This window comes from Plectropomus leopardus, chromosome 18, assembly GCF_008729295.1.
Source record: "Plectropomus leopardus isolate mb chromosome 18, YSFRI_Pleo_2.0, whole genome shotgun sequence".
NCBI classification, from domain to species: Eukaryota; Metazoa; Chordata; class Actinopteri; order Perciformes; family Serranidae; genus Plectropomus; species Plectropomus leopardus.
Genome location: NC_056480.1, coordinates 12,985,214 through 13,012,296, shown reverse-complemented (window position 1 = coordinate 13,012,296; position 27,083 = coordinate 12,985,214). Strand labels below are relative to the sequence as shown.

At 38.1% G+C, this 27,083-nt stretch overlaps 2 protein-coding genes and 1 pseudogene across 2 annotated transcripts; 2 read left to right on the top strand and 1 right to left on the bottom strand.

The window, feature by feature from the left end:
- The first annotated feature begins 87 nt into the window (after positions 1 to 87).
- On the top strand, positions 88 to 4,364 carry LOC121958163 (annotated as a pseudogene).
- A 2,177-nt stretch (positions 4,365 to 6,541) lies between these two features.
- Positions 6,542 to 16,143, top strand: ilf2 (interleukin enhancer binding factor 2). Its single transcript, XM_042506551.1, has 15 exons — positions 6,542 to 6,642; positions 8,091 to 8,150; positions 8,994 to 9,036; positions 10,008 to 10,112; positions 10,241 to 10,318; positions 10,573 to 10,675; positions 11,192 to 11,257; positions 11,352 to 11,468; positions 12,724 to 12,802; positions 12,928 to 13,015; positions 13,190 to 13,251; positions 13,345 to 13,459; positions 14,380 to 14,470; positions 15,384 to 15,550; positions 15,922 to 16,143. Exons 1-14 carry the CDS (start codon positions 6,638 to 6,640, stop codon positions 15,533 to 15,535), a joined length of 1,164 nt encoding a protein of 387 aa, XP_042362485.1. The 5' UTR covers positions 6,542 to 6,637; the 3' UTR covers positions 15,536 to 15,550; positions 15,922 to 16,143.
- Positions 15,925 to 21,455, bottom strand: pex11b (peroxisomal biogenesis factor 11 beta). Its single transcript, XM_042506552.1, has 4 exons — positions 21,182 to 21,455; positions 20,129 to 20,244; positions 19,846 to 20,047; positions 15,925 to 19,158 (listed from the first exon to the last, which is right to left on the bottom strand). The coding sequence occupies exons 1-4, from the start codon at positions 21,235 to 21,237 to the stop codon at positions 18,753 to 18,755; spliced, it is 780 nt and encodes a 259-aa protein (XP_042362486.1). The 5' UTR covers positions 21,238 to 21,455; the 3' UTR covers positions 15,925 to 18,752.
- Between the last annotated feature and the right edge of the window lie 5,628 nt (positions 21,456 to 27,083).

Here is a 27,083-nt window from a genome sequence, read left to right as displayed (position 1 = left end):
GGTTACTGCCAAACAACTGTCACTATGGGTGTCGACAATCAGTCGTGCAAATCAATCAGGAGTATAAATGTGTCCGTTGCAGTGATACTTTTAAGGCAATTCCTGCAATTGCTGAAGAAGTTTTTTGACCACAGTTGTGGCTGAAGAATCGCTTCCTGGCTTCAAAACCTTAAAGGATGGGAACACTTTTGGTTTTGGTGGGTCTGCTCTGCCTCACTGGGGTCTCCATGAGTCATGGTAATATATCCACTTTTTTTCCTTGCTCTATGTAGTCAGATATGTGAGTGTTAGTGTATATCTTACCACTTAGTGATGGTTTGCTGATGTTATTTGAAGAGTATCAGCTTTCGCAACACGTGGGAGAAATAGAGTCCCTCAGGCTCGACTCAACAGGTTGAGAAATTGAGAAATGTGGCTTTTAAGTAGCCTCAGTGTGTCCGAGTTTGACACTGAATGTAATAGTTAATGAATAATAAGTTGCACTGCATCCACTTTTCATAATGTCTGTTGTGATTTGTAGCATTTATTTTCCAATGTTGTTCTTTGGTCAAGTGTCGTTTTTTTTATGTGTATTAATATGACAAACAAACAAAGTGAAACAAAGTAAAATCAAGTCAAAATCAAATCAAATTGTTTAGTAAAATCAATATTACCATATATGTACAGGTAAATGTGTCTGTGTTCCTCTTTCTTTTTTTGTCCAGACTTGAATTTAGGCCTGTGTAGACGGGAGTTTCTGCAGGATGTGGATTTCCCCGGATCAGACGTCGTACAGCTCTTCTCTCCTGATGCTGAGCACTGTCAGCTGCTTTGCACCCAGCACGCCCGCTGCCACTCTTTACCTTCCTTCGTGCGGACTGGAAAGGACGTGGCAGGTACAAAACTAGAAACTGATAAAGGAGTGATTAATAGGTAATATATTTTATTTAAAATACTTTCAGAAACATAACACTGAAAATAAATCAGAACTGAAAGTTCTAACAAATACACAACCTTCGTCTAACCACAGCTGCCCTAATGCCTTTGCCTATCTTGTTAAATGCCTGCTGTTGACCTCAGTACACCTGTCTTTATCTCCACCAGGCACTTCTTCTGCTACCTCAAGGCTGCTCCCTCTAGGCAGCCGCGGGTTCAGAAGAACCTGCAGGGTCACACCTCTGGCTTTTCTCTGAAACCCTGCAACCCAGACCCAAGTAAGTGTAGAACCATCATGAAAACCATTAGCAGTTACAAATGATGTGTGGTGAAACTCCTCTTAACTCTCTGTTGGGCTGTCCATCTGCCAGGCCCCTGTCTGTCTCGGGTGTATCATAACGTGGACTTCTACGGGCAGACTACCGAACCTTGTTCACAGCAGACTACGAAGAGTGTCAGAGAGAATGCACACGTGATCCTGGTTGTCAGTTTTTCACTTTTCTCGAACAGGGTTTTCCACCTGTGAAGTACAGGTAAATATAATGACCCCCGTGTCCTCAATAATCATTTGTGTTTAACAACTAAAGCTGTGTTTCCAACAAAAGCTTTTGGTATACGGTAGTACCTTTGGAACCAAAAATAACCTCTACAGACATGTACCTAGACCTTAGATCTGTTTTGGATTTCCACCGCACACAGGTTGTTGTCACTCGCTGCTCCGTCCAGCAGCACTCTCTGTGTTTCCTTGTTCAGTGGTGATACAGAGTGAAGTCTGCACCCTGTTTATCATCCACAGAACGAGACTGCAGAATGAAGTAAGAGTCTTTCTCAATGGGAAGTTTAAAAAAGAGCGTTTTGCACTGACTGCAAAACGCAATAGCAGGGATTTAGCCCTGCTGGAGTGCAGTTGACCGACGCATTTGTAATGCAAAATAACTAAGATGAAAACCTGATCAAAAAAATGTCATTAATTGCGAATACTTTTTAGGTAATACTTTTTCAATTGCAATTTAAAAAATAGTATTAGTATTATCAGTATAATATTTCTTTTAAACGCTCCACTAATTAGTTATCCAAAAGAGACAATAAAAACTGATGGAGTGGTTGACGTTGTTTGTATTGAAATTTAAGGTGTGTTGATGGATTCACATCCTCATCTCATGCACTGAGTAACATTATAAGTAAACGTTCCACCTTAAAAGTTGCCAGCAGTTGGCCAAGTGAATTGAAAATAATAATAATTCTCAGTCTACAGCTGCTAAGTGTTAACTGGTTAAGATAAAAAGGCAGCAAAACATCCTTTTATTTTATAATTATAGTTCACTTATGTATGTAGAACTTGTCATGTTATGAACAGAGGTTGAACCAGCCACAACTCAGCTCTGAGCACTGTGTTGATTCTCTACTGACCAAACAAGCAACTGACTGCAGTGTTTCTAGCTCCACCTTTTTTTTACTGGATCGGTGTGCTAGGTACCCCAAAAGAGGGGTGACGAAACATTGGGACAGTAACGAGCATTTTCATTGGTACCATCCACAACTTATCATAATGCAAGTGTAAAAAACTGCATATCGGGAAACACGGATATTGGTGGAAACAGGGCTAAAGGTTTAATTCCATCAGTAAGAATGCCACCTTGGTATTTTGTAATAATATTGTTTTTGTTATGTACAGGTTCAAGTGCCACCTTAAATTCAGCTGGACGTTGCCAAGGACACCTAGAGTGGTATCAAAGCCTGATCGAGTATCTGGATTCTCCCATAAACTACAGATCAGTCAAAACTTTAACAGAGGTAATCAAACACTTCTAACAAAGGTAGCAGCATTAATTGGAGTATTATCCTGCAAGTTGTTTTTATGCATCTTTCTTATTGTTCTGCTTGTTTTATACAGTATGTCATGGGAAAATTTTTCCAAACATTGACATCCCCTCGCAGGACATCCAAGTTCAATCTTCAGCCTCTTATCAACATTGTCAGGCACTGTGCTCTTATCATCCAAAGTGCACCCACTTCTCCTACGTCAGGTAAAGTGTGCTGTCACTGGTGTTGTGCATGAGAAATGTAGAATGACAACAGATACAACTACATTTCATTTATAAGAGTAGAGAAATATTTCTAAATAATTTCTTTCCTCCCGTTAGGACAACAGTTAAACATTAATCAGCCCCATCAGGCATCAAATTTGTGAGTGCTTTCATTGAGTAAGGCTGTGGGCATGCTCACTGGTGTTTTCTTACACCTGGGGCACTTGGCATTGCGCAAGTGGGGCTACACCAATACAGTGGCCTTTTGATCGAAGTGCATTAAACTGTCCAGCCACTGACCTTAAATTGTAGAATAATGATAGCAACGACTGAGGATGTTTCATGTCATACATTATTTTCTAGGTTACTCATTACGGTTAAAACACCACATTTTTTTTCTGCTACCAGCAGGTGGGACTTTGCCGCACTTGCTGCAAAGTAACCTGATCCTATATACACAACACTGTAACTGTCACAATTTCTGCCAACCTACTCTGTATTATCTGAACATTACTAAACCTGCATTTACCTGTGTTGTTATGTTTGTGATGTTTTCAGTCAAAATTTTAAATGTTACTTGAAGAGTAATTACCACGAGCTGAACAAAAGGTACAGAAAAGGAATCACATCTGGGCTACCAACACGCTTCTGTCACCTGGATACCAGTATGTACCACATCCCAGATCTGTTCCATCCAAAACATTCGAGTCATTTAACAATTATAAGGCTGTACGTGTGTATTTGTTGTGATAATTGTATTGTGTTGAGTTTCTGCAGTTTGTTGGCTAACAGCAGCAGTGTAACCCAGGTTGTCTCTCTGCTGACAGGTTGGCTGTTTCAGCGTTATGAAGGAGTCGATTTCCCATTTGATGACATTGGCAGAGCTCATGCGGCTAGTGTTGAGGAGTGCCAGAGAATCTGTGATGAGGAGCCCAACTGCCAGCACTACACCTACGTCCCTTCCAGGTTCATTTACTTTTCTTAGGTTCATTTAGTTTTCTTACAGTTACAGTATGCCATCAGCCTCCAGAAACCAGCTACATCCTCAATCAGATGCCATTGTTTTTGCTGCTTTGTAAATTTTTATCGGGCAGATTTCTGTTTTTACATGGATTTTATCATGTGATATCACTGAAGATGCATTTGTTGATTTTGTGTTCTAGTCACTTCTGCTATCTCAAGCGGGTCATCACCATACCCAATCCTCCCAGGGTAAACAAGTTGGCCAATGTGGTGTCTGGCTTCTCCCTGAGGAGCTGTCAGGAGAAATGCTTGGATTGATTAATCAATTGCATTAAACAGCCAGTGAAATAAACACATAATCAGTGTAATCCATATAACACTATACACACTATAATCACTATACTATACTCACTATACACTATAACACTATAATCCAATAAATGATTCAGCAGCATGCAATCTGTGTGAATTAATTTATTTTCATGTAACACTTTTCTCTGTTTTCTCTCACTTACATTTGTCAAACAGTTAAAAAAAAATCAATAAAGTTCAACTCAGTTGGCTTTATTGGCAGGACATTTGACATGTGTTGCCAAAGCACAATTACAGTTAAAATACAGTGAAAGGAATTAACAACAGATCACATTAATAAAAATATTAGTAAAATAGAGTTAAATAGGTTAAACTTGTAAAGAAAATAGAAAAATATATGATTAATGTTTGTTTTAGGTTACAGAATCAAGTGTAAGAAAAAAACCTAAAACTCATGGAGAAGAGTAAATAGGGTAAATAAAATCAAAAGGCTGAGTGTGAGCGCCGAAGAGATTAACTCCAGCTGTTATGTTTTGTTGTGTTTATTGTCACTTTATTATTATTATTATTTTGTCTCAGCACTGCCCCCACCCTCCATAGTGAAAATTAATTTCATCATTTAGAAGAACCCAAGACATGAAGGGCATAATTATATTAAAATGTTTATGTGGACGTTATGTCTCTTACAAAAAATGTTAACTTTAGATTTCCAGTCTTTCAATTACATTTTGGTTGAGATTGTCCATGTAGTTATACCTTGACTACTGCACTAAACTGTAAGTATAATATTTGCATATATACATATGTGTGTGTGTGTGTGTGTGTGTGTGTGTGTGTGTATACTGTATATATATATATAGTCACCTTCAGTGCTACACAGCTGCAAACATATCTAAGCAGCCATACATCTTTACTGTAGAAAAGCTGCTGGTTTCAACCATTATTTAATATTTAGTGATACTCTGGTGACTTTCTTTAGTGTCAAAGAGAAAAAAATATATAACATTCACCTTTCACAAGATTTTTTTTACCTACATGTTTAATATTTTCATGCAACAAACGTACATGTGTCTGTTATCAAAATCCACTATTTCGACAGTGAAAACAAGTTGTTTAATTAAACCAAAACTGGACACAGCTTGATAAAACAAATGCACAACTCTTGATTGTAACAGCGTGAGTTACAGTAATATTAAAAAAGTCAATTAAAAATAACAATATTTCAGTCAAGAAACAGGTTTCCATTTATTTCATACCAAGCATGTGATCATATAATTACGACGGAGGATTAGGGCCACATTAAGGGAAAAAAATTAATTATTTACGAGATTAAAGTCATTAGTTACGAGAAAAAACTCATTATTAACGAGAAAAAAAGTCATTAACCAGATTAAACTCATTATTAACGAGAAAAAAAGTCATTATTAACGAGAAGAAAGTCATTATTAACGAGATTAAACTCATTATTAACGAGAATAAAGTAATTATTTATGAGAATAAAGTCATAATATTCAAACCTGCTGCTTTTGGAGACCATTGTCAAAATGAGGGCTACGGAGGATTTGTTCCTTGAGACACAACGAAACCCCTCTGAATAGCCCATATATGCATCCAACGATAACCCTGCAGTTGACCAGTTCAGCCATTTCCCCCTCCAGAAAAGCAGCAACATCCTCCAAGTCCGACTGGTTCTTTCGCCGGAAAAGATGCAATTTCTTGCATATTCTTTTTAAAGTCCTGATACTTATGATAATGTGATGCTGATGTGCCAAAAGATTAAGTATCTCCTTGTTTGTGAAACCTATCCTAAAATACAACTCAACCAAATCCTCCGTAGCCCTCATGTTAACAAGTGTCTCCAAAAGCAGCAGGTTTGAATATTATGATTTTATTCTCATAAATAATGACTTTTTTCTCGTTAATAATGACTTTTTTTCTCGTTAATAATGAGTTTTTTCTCGTTAATAATGAGTTTAATCTCGTAAATAATGACTTTTTTCTCATTAATAATTACTTTTTTCTCGTTAATAATGAGTTTAATCTCGTAAATAATGACTTTTTTTCTCATTAATAATGACTTTTTTCTCGTTAATAATGAGTTTTTTCTCGTAACTAATGACTTTAATCTCGTAAATAATTATTTTTTTTTTCCTTAATGTGACCCTAATCCTCCGTCGTACTAATCCTCCGTCGTAACAAACCATTATGAAATTATATATAAAATTGGAGATCCAACTAAAACTTGTAGGAGTTAACTTGCTCCAGGGGGTGGCAGTAATGCTTAAAGGTGCAAAAACTGCCAGCAGGCCCGAAGAAGAGGAGGAGGCGGAAGCAGAAATCGGCAGCCGCAGTTTCACGGGGAGCCGGGCTCCACAATTCTCCTTGGATTTTTGCATTAAATTATCAAAACGTCGTACGCAATGAGGTGATTATATTTCAATACATTTATCGCCAAACTCAGTGTAATTTTACCCTCTTAAACAGCCCGTGTATTGTCTGTAGCTCGGCGGAATAATCTGACATGCAGCTTGCAGCGTGCATTGTTTGAACGACGGCTACCAGCTAACGTTAGCATGCTAGAGAGGTAGCTTAGCCAATTTATTAGCTTTTTTTTTTTACTATTCTGTGTCGGCAATGTAAGCGTATTTATTTAATCATTTTTATTTGTGCGGGATTTTGTATTATAACCGAACAATGTGTTTATGTTAGATAAATCGCTTAGCCATGTAGCTAACGTAATAATGAATGAATGATGGGGACGAGACGTTACGTTGGCGAGATATTGTTATCCTGTAAACCTGAGCATTCAGTCAAAAATCAGTCTTTTTTTTAACATCACCTCTTTCTATTTGAGCACATTTTTCCCAGTTTGAAAGAGAGTTACAGTCTGGTTTTATTAACCGCAATGACCAACCATTCAGGAGACAGAGGCCTCAAAATTGACCCATATTGGACGTGGATGTTTTCTTTTTTTTTTTTAATAATCTGAAAGCTAAAAAACTTGGTTTTCCCCGATATCAGTACTTTTTTAAATAATATTCAAACGGGGGAATTTTATTTGTCTTTAACCATTTGAAACCTGGAGAAGGTATTTATTACATTTAGAATAAAGAAGAGAAAAAATGAAAAATATTTAGGAAAAACAAAGCTATTGAAAAACTGTATTTATAATTATCATAATTGCATATTTAACAATATGTTGCAGTATTACAGATTTTTAAGAACTTTTTCCTGGTCTTGCTTGTCTTGTTTGTTAGTTTTTTTCATTTTCAGGTAATTTTCTAGGGCTTTTTTTTTACTAGTTTCTTGCTTATTCTCAGGTCATTTCTTCTTTCATTGCTCATTGTCTTCTTCCTATGTTTTTTTTTAAAAACATGAAGACTATTTTCTCAGCTTTCAAAAGGTTAAATCCTAAATTGGAAAAAAGTCATCTCTGTAGTAGACAGATGATGAATCCACAAAGCTGCACTTGATTTTAGGTTTCATCTCAAATAGTTGTTTGCATTTCACATTTGTTTGCCATCGTGACGAGAAAGCAGAAAATTAAAGTGAATCACATAATAAGGAGGCCCATCAACATAATTGCGTAGTGCAGAGTCATGAAAGATGTGCAGAGCTTTAACAATTCTTATATTTTAAAGTCAGTGGTCACAAAAATGCCTCATTTGTACATTCATATGTTTTAGAAACAAAGATCTGAAATTGTTAGCTTTCTGATGGTCAAAAAAACTATACTCTTGTTCTGTTGGATTGCCCCAGAATTCATTTTTGCAGTGGGACTGGGACAAATGGTCCCGTAGCACAGCATCATTACTCATAACATTACATGAGCATATGTGAGCAGTTCTGACATGTCACTGTGTTTGTGTGCAGAGGGGACCGCGGCAGGGGCCGGGGAGGCCGCTTTGGGTCCCGTGGAGGTCTGGTCCAGGGGTGAGTCCAGCCACCGAGCTGCTTTTCTTTTTTATTCATTAACATATTAAAGGTATCATGATTGAAACAGCTTAACTGCATTCTAGGTGAATTTAACATCATCATGTTTCCCTACAATGACACAGTATTCTGATTTTTGGCAACTCTCTGAAAACATCCAAAGCTATGTATGTCCTAGACTGAGTTTAAATCAGTCATTGATAGCAGACGGTTTAACACGGGCTGGGTTAAAATGATCATAAAAAAAGAATAAAAAAATGTTTGAGGTAAAGTATAGAAATTTGGCCCAAAGATACCATTAAACCATTTAACTAAGTGCTTAGTTTCCTTTAGTAATTTCTGTTAGCTTTTGTGCATAGTTTTTGTAGATGGGTTTTTATTTGATTAGATGTCTTCTGTTGTTGTGTTTGAGTGTGAATGTAGCTGCTGTAGAAAGCAATTTCCTGTAAGGATAAAAAATAATCCATCTAAAACCTCTATAAAAGTCACTATAAGCAATGTGTAAAATGCAGGATGCAACAAAAGTTCTCTACATCATGTTTTTTTTTTTTTTCCAGTTAGACTTTTTTAACATATTGTGAGTGTATTAAACCTTTTCGAGCTGTTTCCGAAATCAAACACAATTGTGTTAAACCCTTAATTATATTGAAATGTTGTTGTGACAATAATGACACTAACATTTGTCCATTACACCCACCACAATTTCAGCGTGGTATAATATCATTCATCCAACTGTACTCGATGCCTCAAATAGCTTACATCAGATATAATTTTTGTAGCCACTGCTGGAAGTCCGGATTACAAAATTTTAAAACTGTTTATCTTTTCCACTTTCCTGTCTAGGTACCGTCCATTTGTCCCACACATCCCATTTGATTTTTATGTGGTGAGTAAAAAAAGGAAAAAAACTTCATTTGGTACATTTTAACATGAGTGTCAACACATAAACTGCATTTAAAGAATAATTTAACAGCAGGATGGAAAGCGTTGCTCAGTCGGTTTCACAGCTGACTGCAGCCGAAATCACCAGATGTGGTCGGGTGTAGTCAGAAGGGCTCTCCTTATTTTAGTGTATAATCACCTGAAAATATGAATTGTTGTGTTTTCATTACCTTAGATTGAGCCATTTATATCTGCATAGGGAATGGATCCCTGTCTGCTGAGATTGCCACATTACACTGCCATGTTTCTACAGTAGCCCAAAATGGACAAACCGAACGCCGGCTCTGGACAGGGGCATTTGTGTTTTTGTGTCGACCACCGTATTTTGCAGCCCCTCCACAACAGTATTAGAAAAACACTTTTTTCTTTTTGTGTGAATCTGCTGTATTCAGTGATTTTTGCTTGAGTTTAAATGCATCTGTTTGTTTTGAAGAGAAAGACACCTCTGTGGATAATTAAGCTGTTAATCCTCCAAATTTTTAAGTTAGCAAAGAATAAAGGGTGAACATGTTTGCAGATGCTGGGCTAGTGGCCCGGACACTCTTAAAAAAAAAAAAAAAAAAAAGGCTGTTTTTTTATTTCAACATTTGACAAAGATAATTAACTATTTCAAAGGACCAAAAAAAATCATGTTTTGTCAGCATTATCATTAGAGGATTGATCATAAACTTAACTCTGACTGGCATTAAAAAAAAGTTAAAAATTCTTAAATCTACTTTGCCTTAGGCTTCAGGAACCCTGACCAATACTCAGTCCTACAGTATTGTCATAGTATCGGTATCGGGGTCTTTGGTCAAAAATATCATGATATATGATTTTCTTCATATCGGCCAGCTCTGGAAGCGTCTCCTAATTTAACTACTGTAGTAGTGACAAAGTTCAGAGTACTGAAGTTGGCTGTTTTTTTATCACAAGTGTGAGATGGCCTTCCCCAGAGTGAAGCCCGCGCCCGACGAGACGGCTTTCAGTGAGTGTCTGCTGAAGAGAAACCAAGACCTGAGCCCCACACCCGCAGAGCAGGTCGGTCGCAAACCTATGCCGACTAGATAACAATCATCCTCACCAAATTCTGTTGTGGTTTGTTCCTGCAGCGTGTTGCTTACGTTCATTGTCAGAAGCAATGTTTATTTTTTCCCTTCTGTGTTTAGTCCTCCATCTTGTCCCTGGTCACAAAAATCAACAACGTCATCGACAACCTGATTGTTGCACCGGGCAACTTTGAAGTGGTGAGTCGTTTTTCTTTCACTGCGCCATTTAACATCCTCAGTGACTCTGTGACCAGTGGTGTTCAGTTTATAAAGATTGTTATGAATTGAAATGTCCTGATAGAAAATCACAGGCTCCGTTATTAACACTTTGCCAGTGTGAACAATGTTGTGTTGTTGTTTTTGGCAGAAATCAAGCCAATATGCTCAATTTTCAAAGCGTTAATAATGCTAATACATATCCTGTCAATCATGGTGTATCCGTCTCCTCACAGCAAATTGAAGAGGTGCGTCAGGTGGGCTCTTATAAGAAGGGCACCATGACGACGGGACACAATGTGGCCGACCTGGTTGTAATCCTCAAGATCCTCCCTACATGTGAGTGATGTGTAGAAAGTGATGCCATCGGCTTAAAATGGAATAGGCTATCATTAGAATAATCGAAAGTGTGAAAGAAAGCTGCTGCTTATTTAGTAATTTAGTTTCTTGTAATTTGTTGGGGGGGGGTTGCTAATTTTTTGGGTCATTTCTTCTGATGTTCTCATTGCCTTTTACCTATGATTTCGAAAGACATCAAACCAATTTGCTCAGGTCTCAAAAGGTTAAACAAAATGAAAATATAAGTGGAAATTTCATGTTTAGCTTTGGGTATATGACAGTGCACATTTTGATTTGTCTTTAAAAAAGAATCAAGGTAATACAGTATTCATTTTCCAACTAAACCGTCTCGAGTTGGACGATGTGAATGGCAGCACCCTTCCTTGTTAAATTGTATGTTTATTATATTAAAGGCCTCAGTGGATCAGTCATTCAAAAGTAAAAAAGATCTTTATTCAGAGCCCATGGTGTTTTAGTGTCTGTAGTGCTAAAAGATGTTTTTTTTGTCTTTCACAGTGGAGGCTGTCGCTGCTCTCGGTAACAAAGTAGTGGAGACCCTTCGCACACAGGACCCTACTGAAGGTAACTCAGAGTGAATCATTGATCCCTGAAGTGGCCAACAGTTATCTGGTAATGTCACATTGCTAATCTCATTTTGTGTGTCTGCTGATTTCAGTGCTGTCCATGCTGACCAATGAGACGGGCTTTGAGATCAGTTCAGCTGATGCCACAGTCAAGATCCTCATCACCACCGTCCCTCCCAACCTGCGCAAGCTGGACCCTGAGCTGCACTGTATGTGCTTGTCCACATGTCTACAACACACACAAACATACACACAGCATTTAAGCTTATAGCTCGGTTAACGTCGCCACATCTCCAGTCTAGTCAGGGAAATTGTTTACAGTCATCTCTCTGCTGTCTGTCATAAAAATGCCAAAAGATTAGACTCAAATTTTAGACCATTATGTTCTATTTAAATGGGAAACAAACTTGGTTTCCTTGTGTGAACAGTAGAGCCCATCAGTGCTGGAGGTTTCATTTAGTCACGTTTTGGTTTTAAGTACTTAAGGTGCTGTAACGCTCTTGAAATAGCTTTTTTTCTGTCCCAAAAGTAAACAAGTCACAAATACCAAAAATAACAGAACTCACAGTAGCACTTTTACATGTTGGTCAGTAACATATGAACCCTATGCGATACAAACAAAACACTTTTCTTGGGTTTATTTTCTCCTCTCTTTGACTATGGCTATTTTCATGCACTCAGTGTCCACAGCCTACAAAATTTAACCTAAGCCTCACCAAGCCTCTCTCTTAAAAAGTCAGTGCCAGCCGCACAAAAGTTCGTCTTTTTTTCAGATAGGATATGCCGTGCTATGTTGCTACAATTTACATTCAAACTTGTGGGAATTCTGCATATTTTTACATAAATTCTCATGAAACATGTTTGCTTTGAGGGCAAAATACTCAAGGGGGCCTCAAGGGGGCACCACAAGCCTAATTAATAACTGTTGAGGCTTGTTTTTTTTTTTTTTAACATGATCTGTCCTTGTCACCACGTGTAATTGTGAATAATTAAAGTGTGAGGAGTTTTTAAATAAAAAACTAAAAGGTTTTGTAAGACTGTAAGCAAAATGTCAAAAATTACAAGGTCAAGGAGACTTCAGTCTTTTTGCAGCACAACTTGAATTTTATAAAGAAACGGAAAAAAGCGTATACAGCTGATCAAGCTGCCTTCTGTGAAAACAGAAAAAGCATGTGATCAAATATCAACTAAGATTCTGTCACTTAGTTGCCTATTTCATGCCTGAAATCTTTTCAGAAACATGTTTTAGCTCACTGTTTAACTGTAACAGGCCATCACAGGGTGTCATTGTATACACACGGAAGAGTATTTGCATCTTTCTACTACAGAGCTGGCCCCGTTTTATTTGAGGACTCTCTTTATATTTGTGAAATACTCCTTTTAAGGTGTTCATTATGAGCCACAAGGGCCCTTTAAATCTAGATTGGGATGCTTGGGTTAACTTGTGTTTCTTTGTTTCTTCAGTGGACATCAAGGTGCTGCAGAGTGCGCTTGCCGCCATCCGCCACGCCCGCTGGTTTGAGGAGAATGCCTCTCAGTCAACGTAAGAGTCTCTTTTAACACCCATTAAGCCATTAACCCATTAATGCTGTTATCTATCACCACAGCTCCTTCATGCATAGGCACGCTCATAAATTTATTGGATTATTTGATGTTTATAATCTCAAGGGTGAAAGTGTTGATTCGCCTGCTGAAGGACCTGAGGCTGCGCTTCCCTGGCTTTGAACCCCTCACTCCCTGGATCCTGGACCTGCTGGTAAGACCACAAGTCAGCTGCTTCACAAGTCCTGACATGTGACCCAGAAACACGGCCAGATTAACAAACAAAATGTGCCTGCATCTACAACTCAGGCCTCGGATGGCACACTGCGCTAGGTGTTGTAGTTGATATTAGGTGGTAGTGTTGACGCTGGTGTCCGTTGTGTTTCAGGGCCACTCTGCGGTGATGAACAACCCGTCCAGGCAGCCCCTGTCCCTCAACATGGCCTACAGGTCGGTTACCAATCACCTCATTTTATTCTTTGGATACGGTCACTTTTGGTGGGACGTTATTGTGAGATTTGCGTTGGCCTTGTGTGTTTTAAGGCGCTGCCTTCAGATGCTGGCTGCTGGTCTCTTCCTGCCCGGCTCTGTGGGGATCACTGACCCCTGTGAGAGTGGAAACTTCAGGGTGCACACAGTCATGACTCTGGAACAGCAGGTAGGTCCACACTGTATGATGTATTTCTATAAAAGTTGTACTCCTTATCGCTGCTCTTTTGATGGAGTTGGGGCACCCCCAAAAAACAATTTGTGTTTTTAAATAAGGTTTGAGGTGTTACAAGTCTGACCTGATCAAGTTTTTTAGCCCCTGATCCGAGTCATTTCATATTGAGTATCTGCTTATACTTAGTCCCAGTCTGATTCTTGTATTTACCTGGATAACAGCTGCACACTTCAAGCACTTTTAAGTTATTAAAATCAATACAGAGTATGTGCTTGACAGTCAAATAGCTCTGCAGTGCAATACAAGAAAAGAAGTGCATTCGAATGGTTCCTCAAGGTTTTTATTTATTTTTGATTTTTTTCAAAAAAAGTAAACAAACTGAAAATATTCTTATATGGCTCTATCACAATTCCACATATACAGCATTTCTTTTTTTTAAGTAAACTTATTGTAGAATTGTCATAAGTACAGAACACTATAAATGAGTAACATAATCATAATTATACTTCAAAGTAGTGTTACAGCTGAAACTCTGACATTCCCAGTCACAGCTAATAAAAATCGGCCACAATTGCACTGCAGCAAACCAGTAAAACTATTCCGCTTAAAGTGGTGTAGCAGCTTGAGTTGAAAATGAAAAAAACTCTGTTTCTACTTACTGGAGCAGCAGCATTACAACAAAACCTGATTATCTACCACAAATCATATGTGACACCTGTGTGACGGTGGACATAAACAAAGGATCTGGAAGGGCGCACGTTCAAAGTAACCGATGCCCTTCAATTAATAAATGCATTGATCCAGCCTGATACTGATCCTTCAGATCCAATCAGGGCATCCATAAATATTTTATCAATCAAAGTGTTACATGAACCTGATGACAGTGTGCTAATGTTGAGTTTTTTTTTGTGCAGGACATGGTGTGTTTCACAGCTCAAACACTGGTGAGGGTTCTTTCTCATGGAGGCTACAGGAAGATCCTCGGCCTCGAGGGAGACGCCAGCTGTAAGATCATGTCATTCTTCAGTATGAGAAGTATAGACGGGTATCCTGTTTAAAGGTCCAGTGTGTAGGATTTAGTGGCATCTAGCAGTGAACTTGCAGGACTGAAGCTTCCCCCATGTGCCAAACATGTAGGAGAACTAAAGTGGCCAAAATGAAAATGTGAGTGGCCCCAGCTAGAGTTAGTGTTAGATTCATCCGCTCTGGGCTACTGTAGGAACAACACAGCGGACTCTGTGGAAGAATACCTGCTCCATATGTAAATATCAACAGCTCATTGTAAGGTAACGAAAAGACAACAGATCTTAGTTTAAGGTGATTATAAACTTTTGTTGTCATGAATATTATACACCATTTCTACCACTAGATGCTCATAAATCCAACATAGTCGACCTTAAAAGCATGGGGTTGGAAAGCGTATACATACATACACGCATGCAATGCACACTCGGGCTTATCATCTGAAGCTTCAGTCATAACTTGACACTCGAATTCAAAGTCAGAATTCGAATGCTGACCTTTTTTGTTTAAATTCTAAAGGTCAAAATGTGTTGAAGAAAAAAAAAAGAAAAAATCATGCTGCGAATTCTGGAAATGATACATCTAGCAAAATTTTCCACTTTATTCAAAATTTGTTAACATTTACAACATTTAAACAAAAAACCTTTTCACTGCTGTCAACAGCACCCTAAATTACATGTATAACTTACATGTATACATCATAAAAAGTTGATTTGATAACAAAAAGGCAAACGAATCTAATGCAAAAAATCACTATTCGAACTAGCTGTGTATTGCTGTGTATGGGATATCCATTTGCATGTTGATATATTGAGCTGTGGTTCTCCAAATGGTGCTCGCATACACAAAATGAATAAATAGGACTAATCAGAGTGTTGTGTGTCTTTTGTTGCAGACCTGGCAACAGAGATGTCTACATGGGACGGTGTGATCGTCACTCCATCAGAGAAGGCCTATGAGAAACCTCCAGAGAGGAAGGAGGAGGAAGATGAGGCTCTGGACGAGGGAGGAGACGGAGAGGACGAGAGCATGGAGACCCAGGAGTGATGAGGAGGAGTTCAGGTACAACAGAGGTTTAGCAATTCTGATATTTTACACAGGTCCTATTATATTATACATTATTTCCTAGAAACTGTCGCAAATTGAACATACATAACCATGCCACTGTTACTTTGGTAATAAAAAATATTATTTAAGTGACATAACTTAATATGATGGTTTTGAGTTGTGTAGTTGTGTGGACAGTGTCTCTTTTTTATTTTAAGATAGAGGAAATTTCATTCATTTTTAATTCTCTTTTAAAGTTCCGCTTTAAAAACACAAACCACCTCCCACTCTCCCCTGATGCAGGCTTTGAGATCTGCCACTATAATACAGACGCTTGAGTAAACTGACCGTCACAGGTTCACTGACACACTGCTCTCTTTCCACAGTCGATAAGCCTATTGAGGAAGTCCTTTTTAGCGGCTGTGTTGTGTACTATGGATGTTACCTGGACAGAAACACCAGCAGGAAAAATGTTCCACCCGAAAGCCACTGGTCCCCTGACTGGTATCATTTATTTTCAGTTTTTATTATGTTTTTACTTTCCCTTTGTTTGGTTTTTACGTCATTGTTGTAACAGTAACATCCTTAATTAAACTTTTTTAATTTTATTCAGTCTAAGTCTTATTTTTACCAAAGTCAGAGCCAATCAAAGGTGAAAGTAGACCAAACAGTCCAGTCACACGTGCTCTTTATCGCAAGCGGTAATAATTATCAAAATTGAAGGATTTCAGTACACAAAAATGTAGTTTTGACTGATTCCAAAATGACAACATAGATTTTAGTGATGAAAAGTGAAACGAGTGACACATTATCTGAACTTTAAAAAATGGCATTAGATCATTATTTTATTAAATATTTACCACCAAATTCTAATCAGTTCATGCTCAAGTCCAAGTGGACATTTGTGCCAAATTTGCAGAAATTTCCTCAAGGCCTTCGTGAGATATGCCATTCAGGAGCGTGAGACGGACGTAAGGTCATAGAGACCTTTGACCACCAAATTCTAATCAGTTTATTGTTGGGTCAGAGTGGACGTTCACGCAAAATCTGAAGAAATTCCCTCAAGGCGTTCTTGAGATTGGGTTCACAAGAATGGAAAGGACCCAAAAACATAGCGCTTCTGTCCATGGCTGTTGTCCAGTAAACCTGTCTTTGGCTGCCCCCATCAACTATGTGACTGACACCTTGCATGTTGTTGTGGTCCCTTGAGATTATATACTAATTCTTGGATTCTAAGCATAAAGCATGTTAATAACCAGAAATACACATTCAGTAAAAGTATTTATTGACAGAAGTCAAAAAGATTCACATCCTGACTATCACGTTGTATCCCTAAACCGTCCCAGCTCGCTGTGTATCTCTAAATAGTTTATCCACTCAGGCTGATAATCCTGCTCGCATGTCCACTTAGCGGTTGAACTTCACTGTGCTGTAGAGAACGCTTTGATGCTACTGACCATTACATGGCCAAAGTCACTCAGCTGCTGTACCTGGGAGCTAGCTGTGAAGTCTGTCGAAAAATAGACGGTGAGAGAGGTGTGGGATCATCCTAAACAGAGCCAGTTCAAGAACCAGAACGAATTTGGTGGAAAAGAGGCATTAGTAGCTCCAAAAAATGATAATTCAGGAAGAATGTTGAAAAAAAACAACAAACTCACTTGGTTTTACTCTAATCAAGTTTATATCAAAACGTGGCTAAAATTTCAACTATTTTTTTTAACGCTGCAAAAAAAGTGCAAATTTTTGTGCTTTTCCGTCAACTCCTGTTAATCAAATAGTAAGTGTTTGAGATAAGCAGTGTTGGGAAGTGTTTTTTTTATGTAATAGTTTACAGATTACTAGTTACCCTGTTAAAATGTAAATTCTGAAACTTTTAATTACCTCAAAGTAGTGTAACTTATTACATTTGATTACAATTTGATTATTTTTCTAACATATTTTAAACAGGGCAATAAAGCTGAAAAGACCTTAAAACATACGTGCATACATTTTGTGCTGGAATTTGTCTCAATGGCTTTGCTGACCTGCGTTGTCCAAAAATATTCCAAAAGAAGGCATTCTTATTCTGCAAAAAGATGTAAAGCAACAGAATAAATGTTTTATTCAAATTTTTTTTCCTGAAAAGATTTGTTTTCCTATGGAACCCCTTTGTATTCACCAACATTTTGATTGGTAACTGTAATTTAATTATATGATCTCTCAGTTACTGTAACTGGTTACATTTATTTTGTAATTTAATTATTGTAAATGGTTACATGTAACTAGATACTCCCAGCAAGGGTTCCTGCACATCCTTAAAAAGTCTTAAGGCATCACATCCATTAGTTTAAATATAAGGCCTTAATTGGCATTAAAATATCTTAAATCAATCTTGAAGTCTTAAACATGCTCGGACATGTGAGGTAGGATTTTTATGAAGCGTTTGTTGTCTCACATTGCATTGCAAAAGCTCAAAATAGTGGGTAACTTTACATAAATAATAATAATTTACCAAGTGTCTCTTGCATTAACATCACCACAAGTCATGTTTTATGTTTCAAGATTTATTTCAAAAATAATATTCTCCATGACCATGAGTAAAGGATGTTGGTTTATGTTTTTTTCCGTAAATATCTGGTACTGCTGATGTAAAATTAGTCTTAAATTTTATTCCAGGTGGCAATAAAAAAAGATTTTAAAAGTATTAAATCCCACTTGCTCTTAACAGTAGGAACCCTGCTCCCAACACCGGCCGTCGTTATGTGAAAACATGTACATTTTTATTTTTCAGCCATCTAAAGTTGTTTATTTTCACCTTTTAAGCCACCAAGTCTTGTGCCTGTCATCGAGTGAGTTTGTATTTTCAGCAGTCTTTCTGTTAAGAGAAGTATTAGATGTCAGGACTGGGTATGCTGATGGTACAGAATTATGATATGTAGAATTAAATCATGAATGAGGGCTAGCTATAGAAATTGTGGGCTCTGTGCATCTCAAGCATGAAGCTGTAACTTTGATCAGTTCAAACATGCAGGTCAGTAATCAGCTGAGAGCAGTTAATCACTACATGGTGCAGAGTCAAACAAACTCCTCATGGATGCGACCTGTTAGCGGATATTTGATGAATTACGAGTCCCTGCCACTACTCCAAAACGTGATCACAGAATGATCTGTGTGTTAGTTTCACATGTCAGTCCTCCTTGTGGCCCCTCAGATGGACCCCTCCACTCTGAGCCGGGGGTCATGGCTTGAGCTTGAGCCAGGGGTGGACCATAGTGAGGATGGAGAGGACGGAGGAGGCCAGGCCACAGGCCCCGACGAAGCCTGACCCTGTGGGGTAAATCCCCAGCCGGTCTAGTGGTATGAAGATGTCACAACTGTTCTTCATCAGGTCCAGCAGCAGCGGCGGGTTGCTGTACAGCACCGTCACCAGCAGGTGGAACTGTCTGCGAAGCGGCGCTAGCATGACGGGCAAAGTGACAGCTCCAGGCGTGGAGGGGGAGGACAGGTGGTCAGCGGGCAGCGTGGTGTTGGGGCTGGGTGAGGGTGGGGATTTGGCGGCTCTTTGACGCTCCTCACACTCAATGAGGAGGCGGAGCTCGTAGACATCTCGAGTCAGGTTGAGGATCAGAGCAAAGAGGTAGTACCTGCAGATTTTAACCACACAGTTAATGATGCTTTGAGGCTCTACAGCAGGGATACTCAACTTGCTTTGCTTAAAATTACAGGAGACCAAGGGCAAGTTGCAGCAGCACCATACATGTTTCAAAGATTTTAGGACGGTTTAGGACTCTCTGTCTCTGATGTTACAAAATCTCTGATTGTAGGACATTTCTGTGATTTTCTGCGTTTCTTGGATTTTATGACAAATTTGATTTGAGGACATTTGTATGACGTTTGTAGGATTTTAGAACATTTCTAGGACTTCAGTATATTTTTCAGATTTTAGGAAATTTCTTGGATTTTACAACATCTCTGATTGTAGGACATTTCTAGGACTTCAAGATATTTCTAGGATTTTAGGACATGACTCTAATTGTAGGACATTTGGGGCTTAGCTAAGACCTCTGGCGTGGGGTGTGGGGATCCTCTACTGGCACTTTTTTGGGATAAATAAGTTCTAAGCAATACGGCAACAGAATTGGTTGCCCTAAGTTCAATATTTTTGGCATGTGCGATCTCATGCGGATGATGCTATCAAACTTATGTTGTTGTGTAATTCCATTTAAAAGGTGTCACATCAACCTCTGTTAACTTCACAGAGTATAATAATGTTACTTGTAAAAGTGCTTCAGATGCATGTGTCACTAAAACAACGAAAGAAGGAAACTTGCCTGAAAGATCTCTGACTCCATTTTTGCTGGTCCAGTTTGGAGATGAGGCCTGTTTTTCCAGCCCACAGGACATTGTCACAAGCGAAGTACATGGCTCTGTTGAGGTGGCTGATGGTCAGGCAGAGCCTCAGCACGCTGTCAGAAAGGTGTATGGCTCTCTTGGCAGACTCCAGCGCCTCCACTGAGTTGCCCAGACGCAGCACTGTGGGACACAAACACACGTCAACCACAATCCCCTCAGCTTTGATGCTTGGAGAAAAGCTCGAAAGCCTGCTTCACTCACACTTTCTTGTTAGGCTCATGTGTGCTTCCAGCTGACTGACGGTTCTGCGAAGTTCAGCCGCCGCCCCACCTTTCTGCAGAGTGTAGCCCAGCAGGGTGCAGGCATACTGAGCAGCCCTGTAAGTGTACAACACACACGCTCATCAGCTTGTTTGGGTAACGTTTTGGTTGACCCCAAAATCAAAAATATGTATTTTTTCCTGAAGTGTTTTTATCAATCTAGATTTTGTTGTGAATTGCTGAGTATTGGACATATCAGTCATAGAGATGTCTGCCTTCTCCAAAATATAATGAAACTATACTGGAGAGATGGCAGACATCAATCTTCAACATTCAGCAGCTCACAACAAACAATTTTGACCAACACATAGCACTACAGGTAGGGAAATTTTATTTTATTTTTTTAAATTTTGGGGGTAAACTGTGCCTTTAAAGTACTAGTTCTTTACGCAGGTAGTTAACTACAAATTTGTACCTAGATCAGAGTGATCCAAACCCAATGTTGATTTGAAAACAGGCACAAAAGTAAAGTGGATTAGCTGATCAAGGATAGAAAACCAGATTAAATTCATTGAGCAACTGGGCCCTGATAACAAACCCGTCTAACAGGCGATCTTGCTTTATGAAATACCCCTCAGGGGCAAACTCCCCCCTCTGGATGTTTTAGTTGAGCTACAGTTAAAGATCCAGATGCACCAACAGCGTCAAAACAACATGGAGAACTCGCAGATTGTCTCCACACTTCTTGACATTCAGATCAGTCCCCTAAAGTTAGCTGAATGTCAGTCTTAACTTAACTGTGAGCCATAGTGGACTTAACAGACTGATGACAGACTTTAATTACAAAATCCAAAATGTAAACAAACTCAGAGCGACTCAGTTTCAAATGTTAACCTGTAAAGTAGAAATTAACGCTTAAACCATCAAACTGACCAGTTTGTTAGCAGAGACGTTAGCCAACTAGCGACTGTTGACAACTTAAAATTGACACAAACATTTGCTGCTGACCTACAGTGAGATTTCAAACCTTATCGTTATTTATAATAAACATTACCTTATAACTCTCTCCTTGGCTTGGCTCTGGGCGTTAAACCGGACCCAGGAGTCCATACTGGTTTCTTCTTGTCTCTGGCCTGTAACGGCTGCTGCTACACCACTTAGCTGTCCACCTGCTACCTGTTTATACCAGCGACTGCTGAGCTGCGAGTTAGCAGCTAGATGTTGCAAGTATTGTCAAAAACAGTATTTAAAGGAAAGCTGTAATGACAGACTTAAGTGTTTACAGTCTCGCTAACCTCGCACACGGATATGGATCCAATCCCTGCAACCTCTTCTTCTTCTTCGTCGTATTTACAGGCAGTCGAAAACTTCAAACTGGTTTTAGGTGCAACACCGCCACCTGCTGGACTGGACCAGAGGCTTGGCGTCAAAGGGAAACTTGTGTCTCTGCTAAAAGTTTCTTGAGGCACTTTAAAATTCGTATAAAAAATGTGAAAGAAAAAAAAATGTTCTTAATTATGAAAAAAATATAAAATATTATGGAAAATGTTGTTGAACCAATTTAATTTTTACTACTGTGTGTGTGTGTGTGTGTGTGTGTGTGTGTGTGTGTGTGTATATATATATATATATATATATATATATATATTAAAAGCAACCTTGCCTGTCTGATCTTCAAGCTCATATCCCTTTGATATGTTGTTTTTAAAAAACAGGTTTAAATTCATAAAATGTATTATTATTAGTAGTTAACGAGACAGATAGCCAATATTTGTAATCGATATTCAATCATTAAAATCACCATACAGAAAATGCTAAATATCAGCCCCAATTATCATCCAGGCTGAGAATCTGTTGACCCTTATTTTGGATAAGTCCTCAATAACTGTTTCTTGAACATACAAATTCCTCTCAAATCGTATGGACTTTCCTTCATTTGAATTAACTTTTGGATATAATTAGGCAGTAGATGATGTTTTGAGGGTTAATGGAAACTATCACTGAACATTTTACTGTTTGTAAGCACTATGACGTTTGCGGTGGGCGGGGCTTAGCTAAAAGCAAAAAAAAGAAAAAGTTGACAGACGTTAGCTATCACTAGCTAGTACGTTTTTTGGCTTGTTTTTCGACAGTGGAGGAGGATATTATAAGTCACTCACTCTCCGGGATTGCGACTGTTACTGGGATAAGTTTACAGCCACCTACAGGAACTGATTATCATGATTTAAGTTTTGTGTCGTGTGGTCTGAAGTTCCGCCCAGTGAAGACACAGCAGCCTACACTTCGCATCAGGTAAGGTAAAAAGTACCGTATTTACTGCTGTAGGGATAAATAATGTGTATGTGTTATGTGTATTTAGGGTTATCATGTCCTTCTTAATCAGAATTGGGAGCTGTTGTACGAGTATCATTGGATTTTAACGCTAACATTTTTAGCGAATTAGCTAACGTTAGCTTCGTTAGCAAAACAAAACGGAGGAAACTGTTTTAAGTGACACACGCGCGTATGTCTGTTCCGATTACAGACTGTAAAGTTTGACGACTTGACAGATCCTCAAATTGAAGCCAAAACAAAAATATATGGCTTTGCTGATCGCGTCCGTCAGTCCCTTCGTATTATCTCATTTAACCAGTGTTTGCAGTGGCGGCCGGTAAACGATAAAAATCATTCATGCATTCATATTTGGTTTATTTGCTCATGTCAGTGTGTGTAATTGCCAGATCAATAGCAAAAACCCATGCCCATTTTTCTCATAATACTTCTATGCTACACATGCTATAAACAAGCACGAGGAGGAAGAAAAACGTATAATTCCTGCCCCTTTCTTACTAATAACAGAAGCTACTGTAGACAGATACAAATGACCAACATTTCTGTGTTTACCTTTCTTTTTTTTTTTTTTACAATCATATTAAATGTGGCAATAACAACAGAAACATTAAATCACAGTCATATTAAAATTACTGTAACTCAGAAAGTTCATAATGTCCTAATAATTTTTTCTTGATACCTTCTATTAAATTGAATAATATTTGAGCTGCATTTGAAGTCATTATCCAGAGAATTCCAAATTTTGACTCCATATACTGAAGCACACATCTACTTTAATGTAGTGAGAGCGCACTGACTTGAAATTAAACTTTCTTCTGTGATCCTCATCATTGGATCTTAATATGAACATCCTTTGTAGATTTTCTGGTAAAAATCTGTTTCCTCTATAGCCTACAACCCTGTCGTGGTGATTTGTGCTTCCTCAGATGTATTAGAGACCGGTGTTCCATCAGTTTTCTCAAAAAAATACAAATAAAATAAAATCTCCATATAATATTTGACAAACCAAATGTATGAAAAAAATCAGGTAAAAAAAAAAAAACAAGAAAAATGCAGCATACAAATGATAAAGATGATACAGATAAATAGACAGATGAGGAAATAAATAGGTAAATAAATAAAAAGCAAAAAACAAGACAAAACAAAAAAAAAATATAACAAGAAAAGAAATGGTCAAACATACAAATACACAGTAGTAGTACACTAGTCAGAGGACTCAGGAAGGACAGTGGTATAATTTTCCCAAAGCTTGACACTTTTATTGTTATTAATTAAGCTGACTGACTCATTGAGAGCGTCCAGTTCTGTGTGAAAAGACACATATTTAGGAGTTGACTTAGGAGTTTGTGAATGAAAAATTTAGCGAGACGTCATTGTGACTTCCATTGTATATTTTAGTATTTGTAGTTTAATATCCTTTTAACCATGAGTGCTAAGTGTGAGGTTGTCTGTTGTCAGACAAACTGCAACTGAAACTATGTGAATAATATATGATATATAATGCTATTTATGTAATGGTGCGTGTATAAATAACACACTGTTAAACCTATGGGACAAAAATAGATTGAGAAAAGTGAGGGGGACATGTCTCCCTTCCTCACTGTCCTTAATTGTTACAGGTGGACATTTTTTAATGTGTGGCAATACTTCATCGACAAAGTATAAATACTACAATACCATTTGTTAATCTTATTTTAATATACAGTCAACATTACAAGAGCAGCACATCTTTACAATAAAATATCTACAAAATAAAAAGAACAATATTCTAATTTAGCCAAATTTAATTATTTAGTACATACATTGTTTTAAGTATCAGAGTAAACATGTTTAATGTTTTATGAATGGGATGATGAAGGTATATATTTTTTTCTAAAAATGAATTACAATGGATCATCAGTGGCTTTGGTATGGGATGAAATCAGGTAAATAAGTAGATAAAAATAACTTTATATTTTAATTTGAATATTAAACTCAAACCTGTTCTCAAAAATGTAGTTCTATTTGATTTATTAATATGTTAAATAGGATTTGTCATTTTCCAACCTCCCCTGACAGACATTTTAACTCCCTGTGATATTTTAATATGTGCAAGATAAAGTCTTTATCCAGCCCTCAATCTGTGTACACTCCTGTGTTATTAATCAAAATTTACAGAGGATTATTACTTGAATTAGTAATAATTGGCAGTTTTCTGGTTAATTTTAAGAATAAAGCAGCAAGGAGATGCATTTAATTTCCCCCAATACAATGAAACACACAAAAAAGACGCCAAGAGCTGGCTGTGCACGCGCCCCTACGAGTTACATCTCGCAGCATCCACTGTCTACATCCTACCCAGAATGCAACACTCTATGTAATTATAGGGAACACCACAGTTTATGGTAAGGATGTGCAGCTATAGGCTGTGAAGAACCGACAGTAAGGTGGATTTTAGGACATTTCTCAGATTTTGCGTCATTTCTTTGATTTTAGGACATTTCTAGGATCTTAGGACATTTCTGGGATTTAAGTACGTTTCAAGGATTTCAGTAAATTTACAGGATTTTACGACATTGCTAGAATTTTGGTATGTTTCTGGGATTTTAGGACATTAGGGGCTTAGCCAGGACCTCTGTCGGGAGGTGCAGCGGTCTATTTTGATGCTGTTTTATGCACTCTGGCACTTTTGTATACTAAAAGTACATAAACAATTCCCAGTGTAAATCACTACATTTTTTATCAATAATTAGAAAATGGCTGGGGGGACAACCCGGCACCCTGGGGGGCAGGATTTGGCTTGCAGGCCGTAAGTTGAATATTACTGCTATAAAAGTTATCTAATTAATTCAGTAGAAATCTTGGTAGAAAGAAAATAGTTTCTGCATGAAACTGCTCACATGATTTCCGGAAAGAGACATTGCTGTTAAGTTTTTTTTAAATGAATGATTTTCCCCTATTTTTTGGTCCTTTTTTTTCGCATGGCGTCTAGTTCTATTATATTTGAGAAAAGTCAGACACCTTTATGGCCGATATCTCCAACATATGGTGACTCACTCCAAAACAATCTAGGCAAATAGCACTAAAGACAAGAGGGAAAACTAGCATATCTGATTTGGGGTGAACTGTTTCTTTAAAACTGTATTCATTTTGGGACGCACACTTTGCTGTGCGTCCCAAAATGGCCAGTCACTGTTCGAGCCCTGTACATGAAGGATGCTATCATTGTAAACACAAAGACACTCACATTAGAATAAGTGTCATCTATGCTTACACTAAAGACACTTGTCATTATTTATTTTGGTCCATGCAAAAAGATGCCATGTCCTCATACAGCAGTGCCTGCAGATCGACACCATCAGGCTAAAATGATTGCATTGAACAGTCAAAGTATATATATATGTATATGTATGTCAGTTTTCAAGTGTTTTTATTACAACGCGTTTTATACTGATACATAGTCTACTGTATTCATTCTATCAAACCACAGAAGTAACAACCAATCATATTCATCAACCAATGGTGGCTCTGAGGTGGACCTGCGAATGCTTTCTTTACATCAAAGTTTGAAGTTTTGAAGAAAGCATCCTCAGGTCTGGAGAAACTGGAACGCTTTATTTAATGAGTCATCATTTCTGAGGCGTTTCCTAGAGAGAACTGCTGTACGTCATTTGGTTGTAATTATATGGAAAATAGAGACAACCTTCAATTGACCGATCCTAAGTCGCCCCAAGTTATAGTTGCTAACTCGGACAAGCTAAACAAAAAGAAACATGGCGTGCTGGTTCCACTTACATGGTGCCACGTTGTTAATTAGATCTCAGCATCAGGCAATATGGCTTCAAGAAGCGAGTAATACAGACTATGATGCTGACCAAACATAAGTCTCTCTTTACTGTAGAAAGTTTCGTTAGCTTCTGGTGGCAGTGATCAAAAAGGAAACATTAGCCTTGATTTGGCTAACAATAATTTGGCTAACCATCTGTCCTTTTTCAAAGCTTGTTATGTAACCACAGAAATAAGGAGGAAGCAAATCAGTTTCCACAAGAGTTCAGTGAATGAAACATTGGTCCTTCTGACATTAAAATAATGACAATCGAGATTTCGCCGCGACAATGATTTTTAGAAATGTGACGAATCAGTGGTAGAACCTCGCTAATGCAACGCATTCAGTAAAACCGCACTTTCTTTACTGTATTACTTATTGATAGCACTAAATGGTGGAGGGGCACACGTGTCAATATGAAAACGTATGTTTAAGGACATTTCTATTTCCATTTTTGGTGAATTGTGGAAATAAGGCTCATGCCCGTGCGCCCAGCGCCACAATGAATGAGATTTATAAAACAGAATCAGGTGAACACACGGCTTTATAAATCCGATCAAAAGACTGCATGTGCATTTTTCTGCCTCTGTGGGTGCACACAGTTTTAGTCGTGAGTCTATTAAGAGTTTAATGCATCTGGTCCCTGGTGTAATCCAGTGTTTTGTTTTTAGTTGGTACGCAGCAGTTCAGACAAAAAATGGGGCCTCTGTCTGCAGACAAGCAAAAAGTCCATACATGGAGAATAAAGAGCCAGTAATCAACAAATAATGAATGGTTAACGAGTTTAAATAAAGAAAATCCTACTTTCCCTTGAATTGGT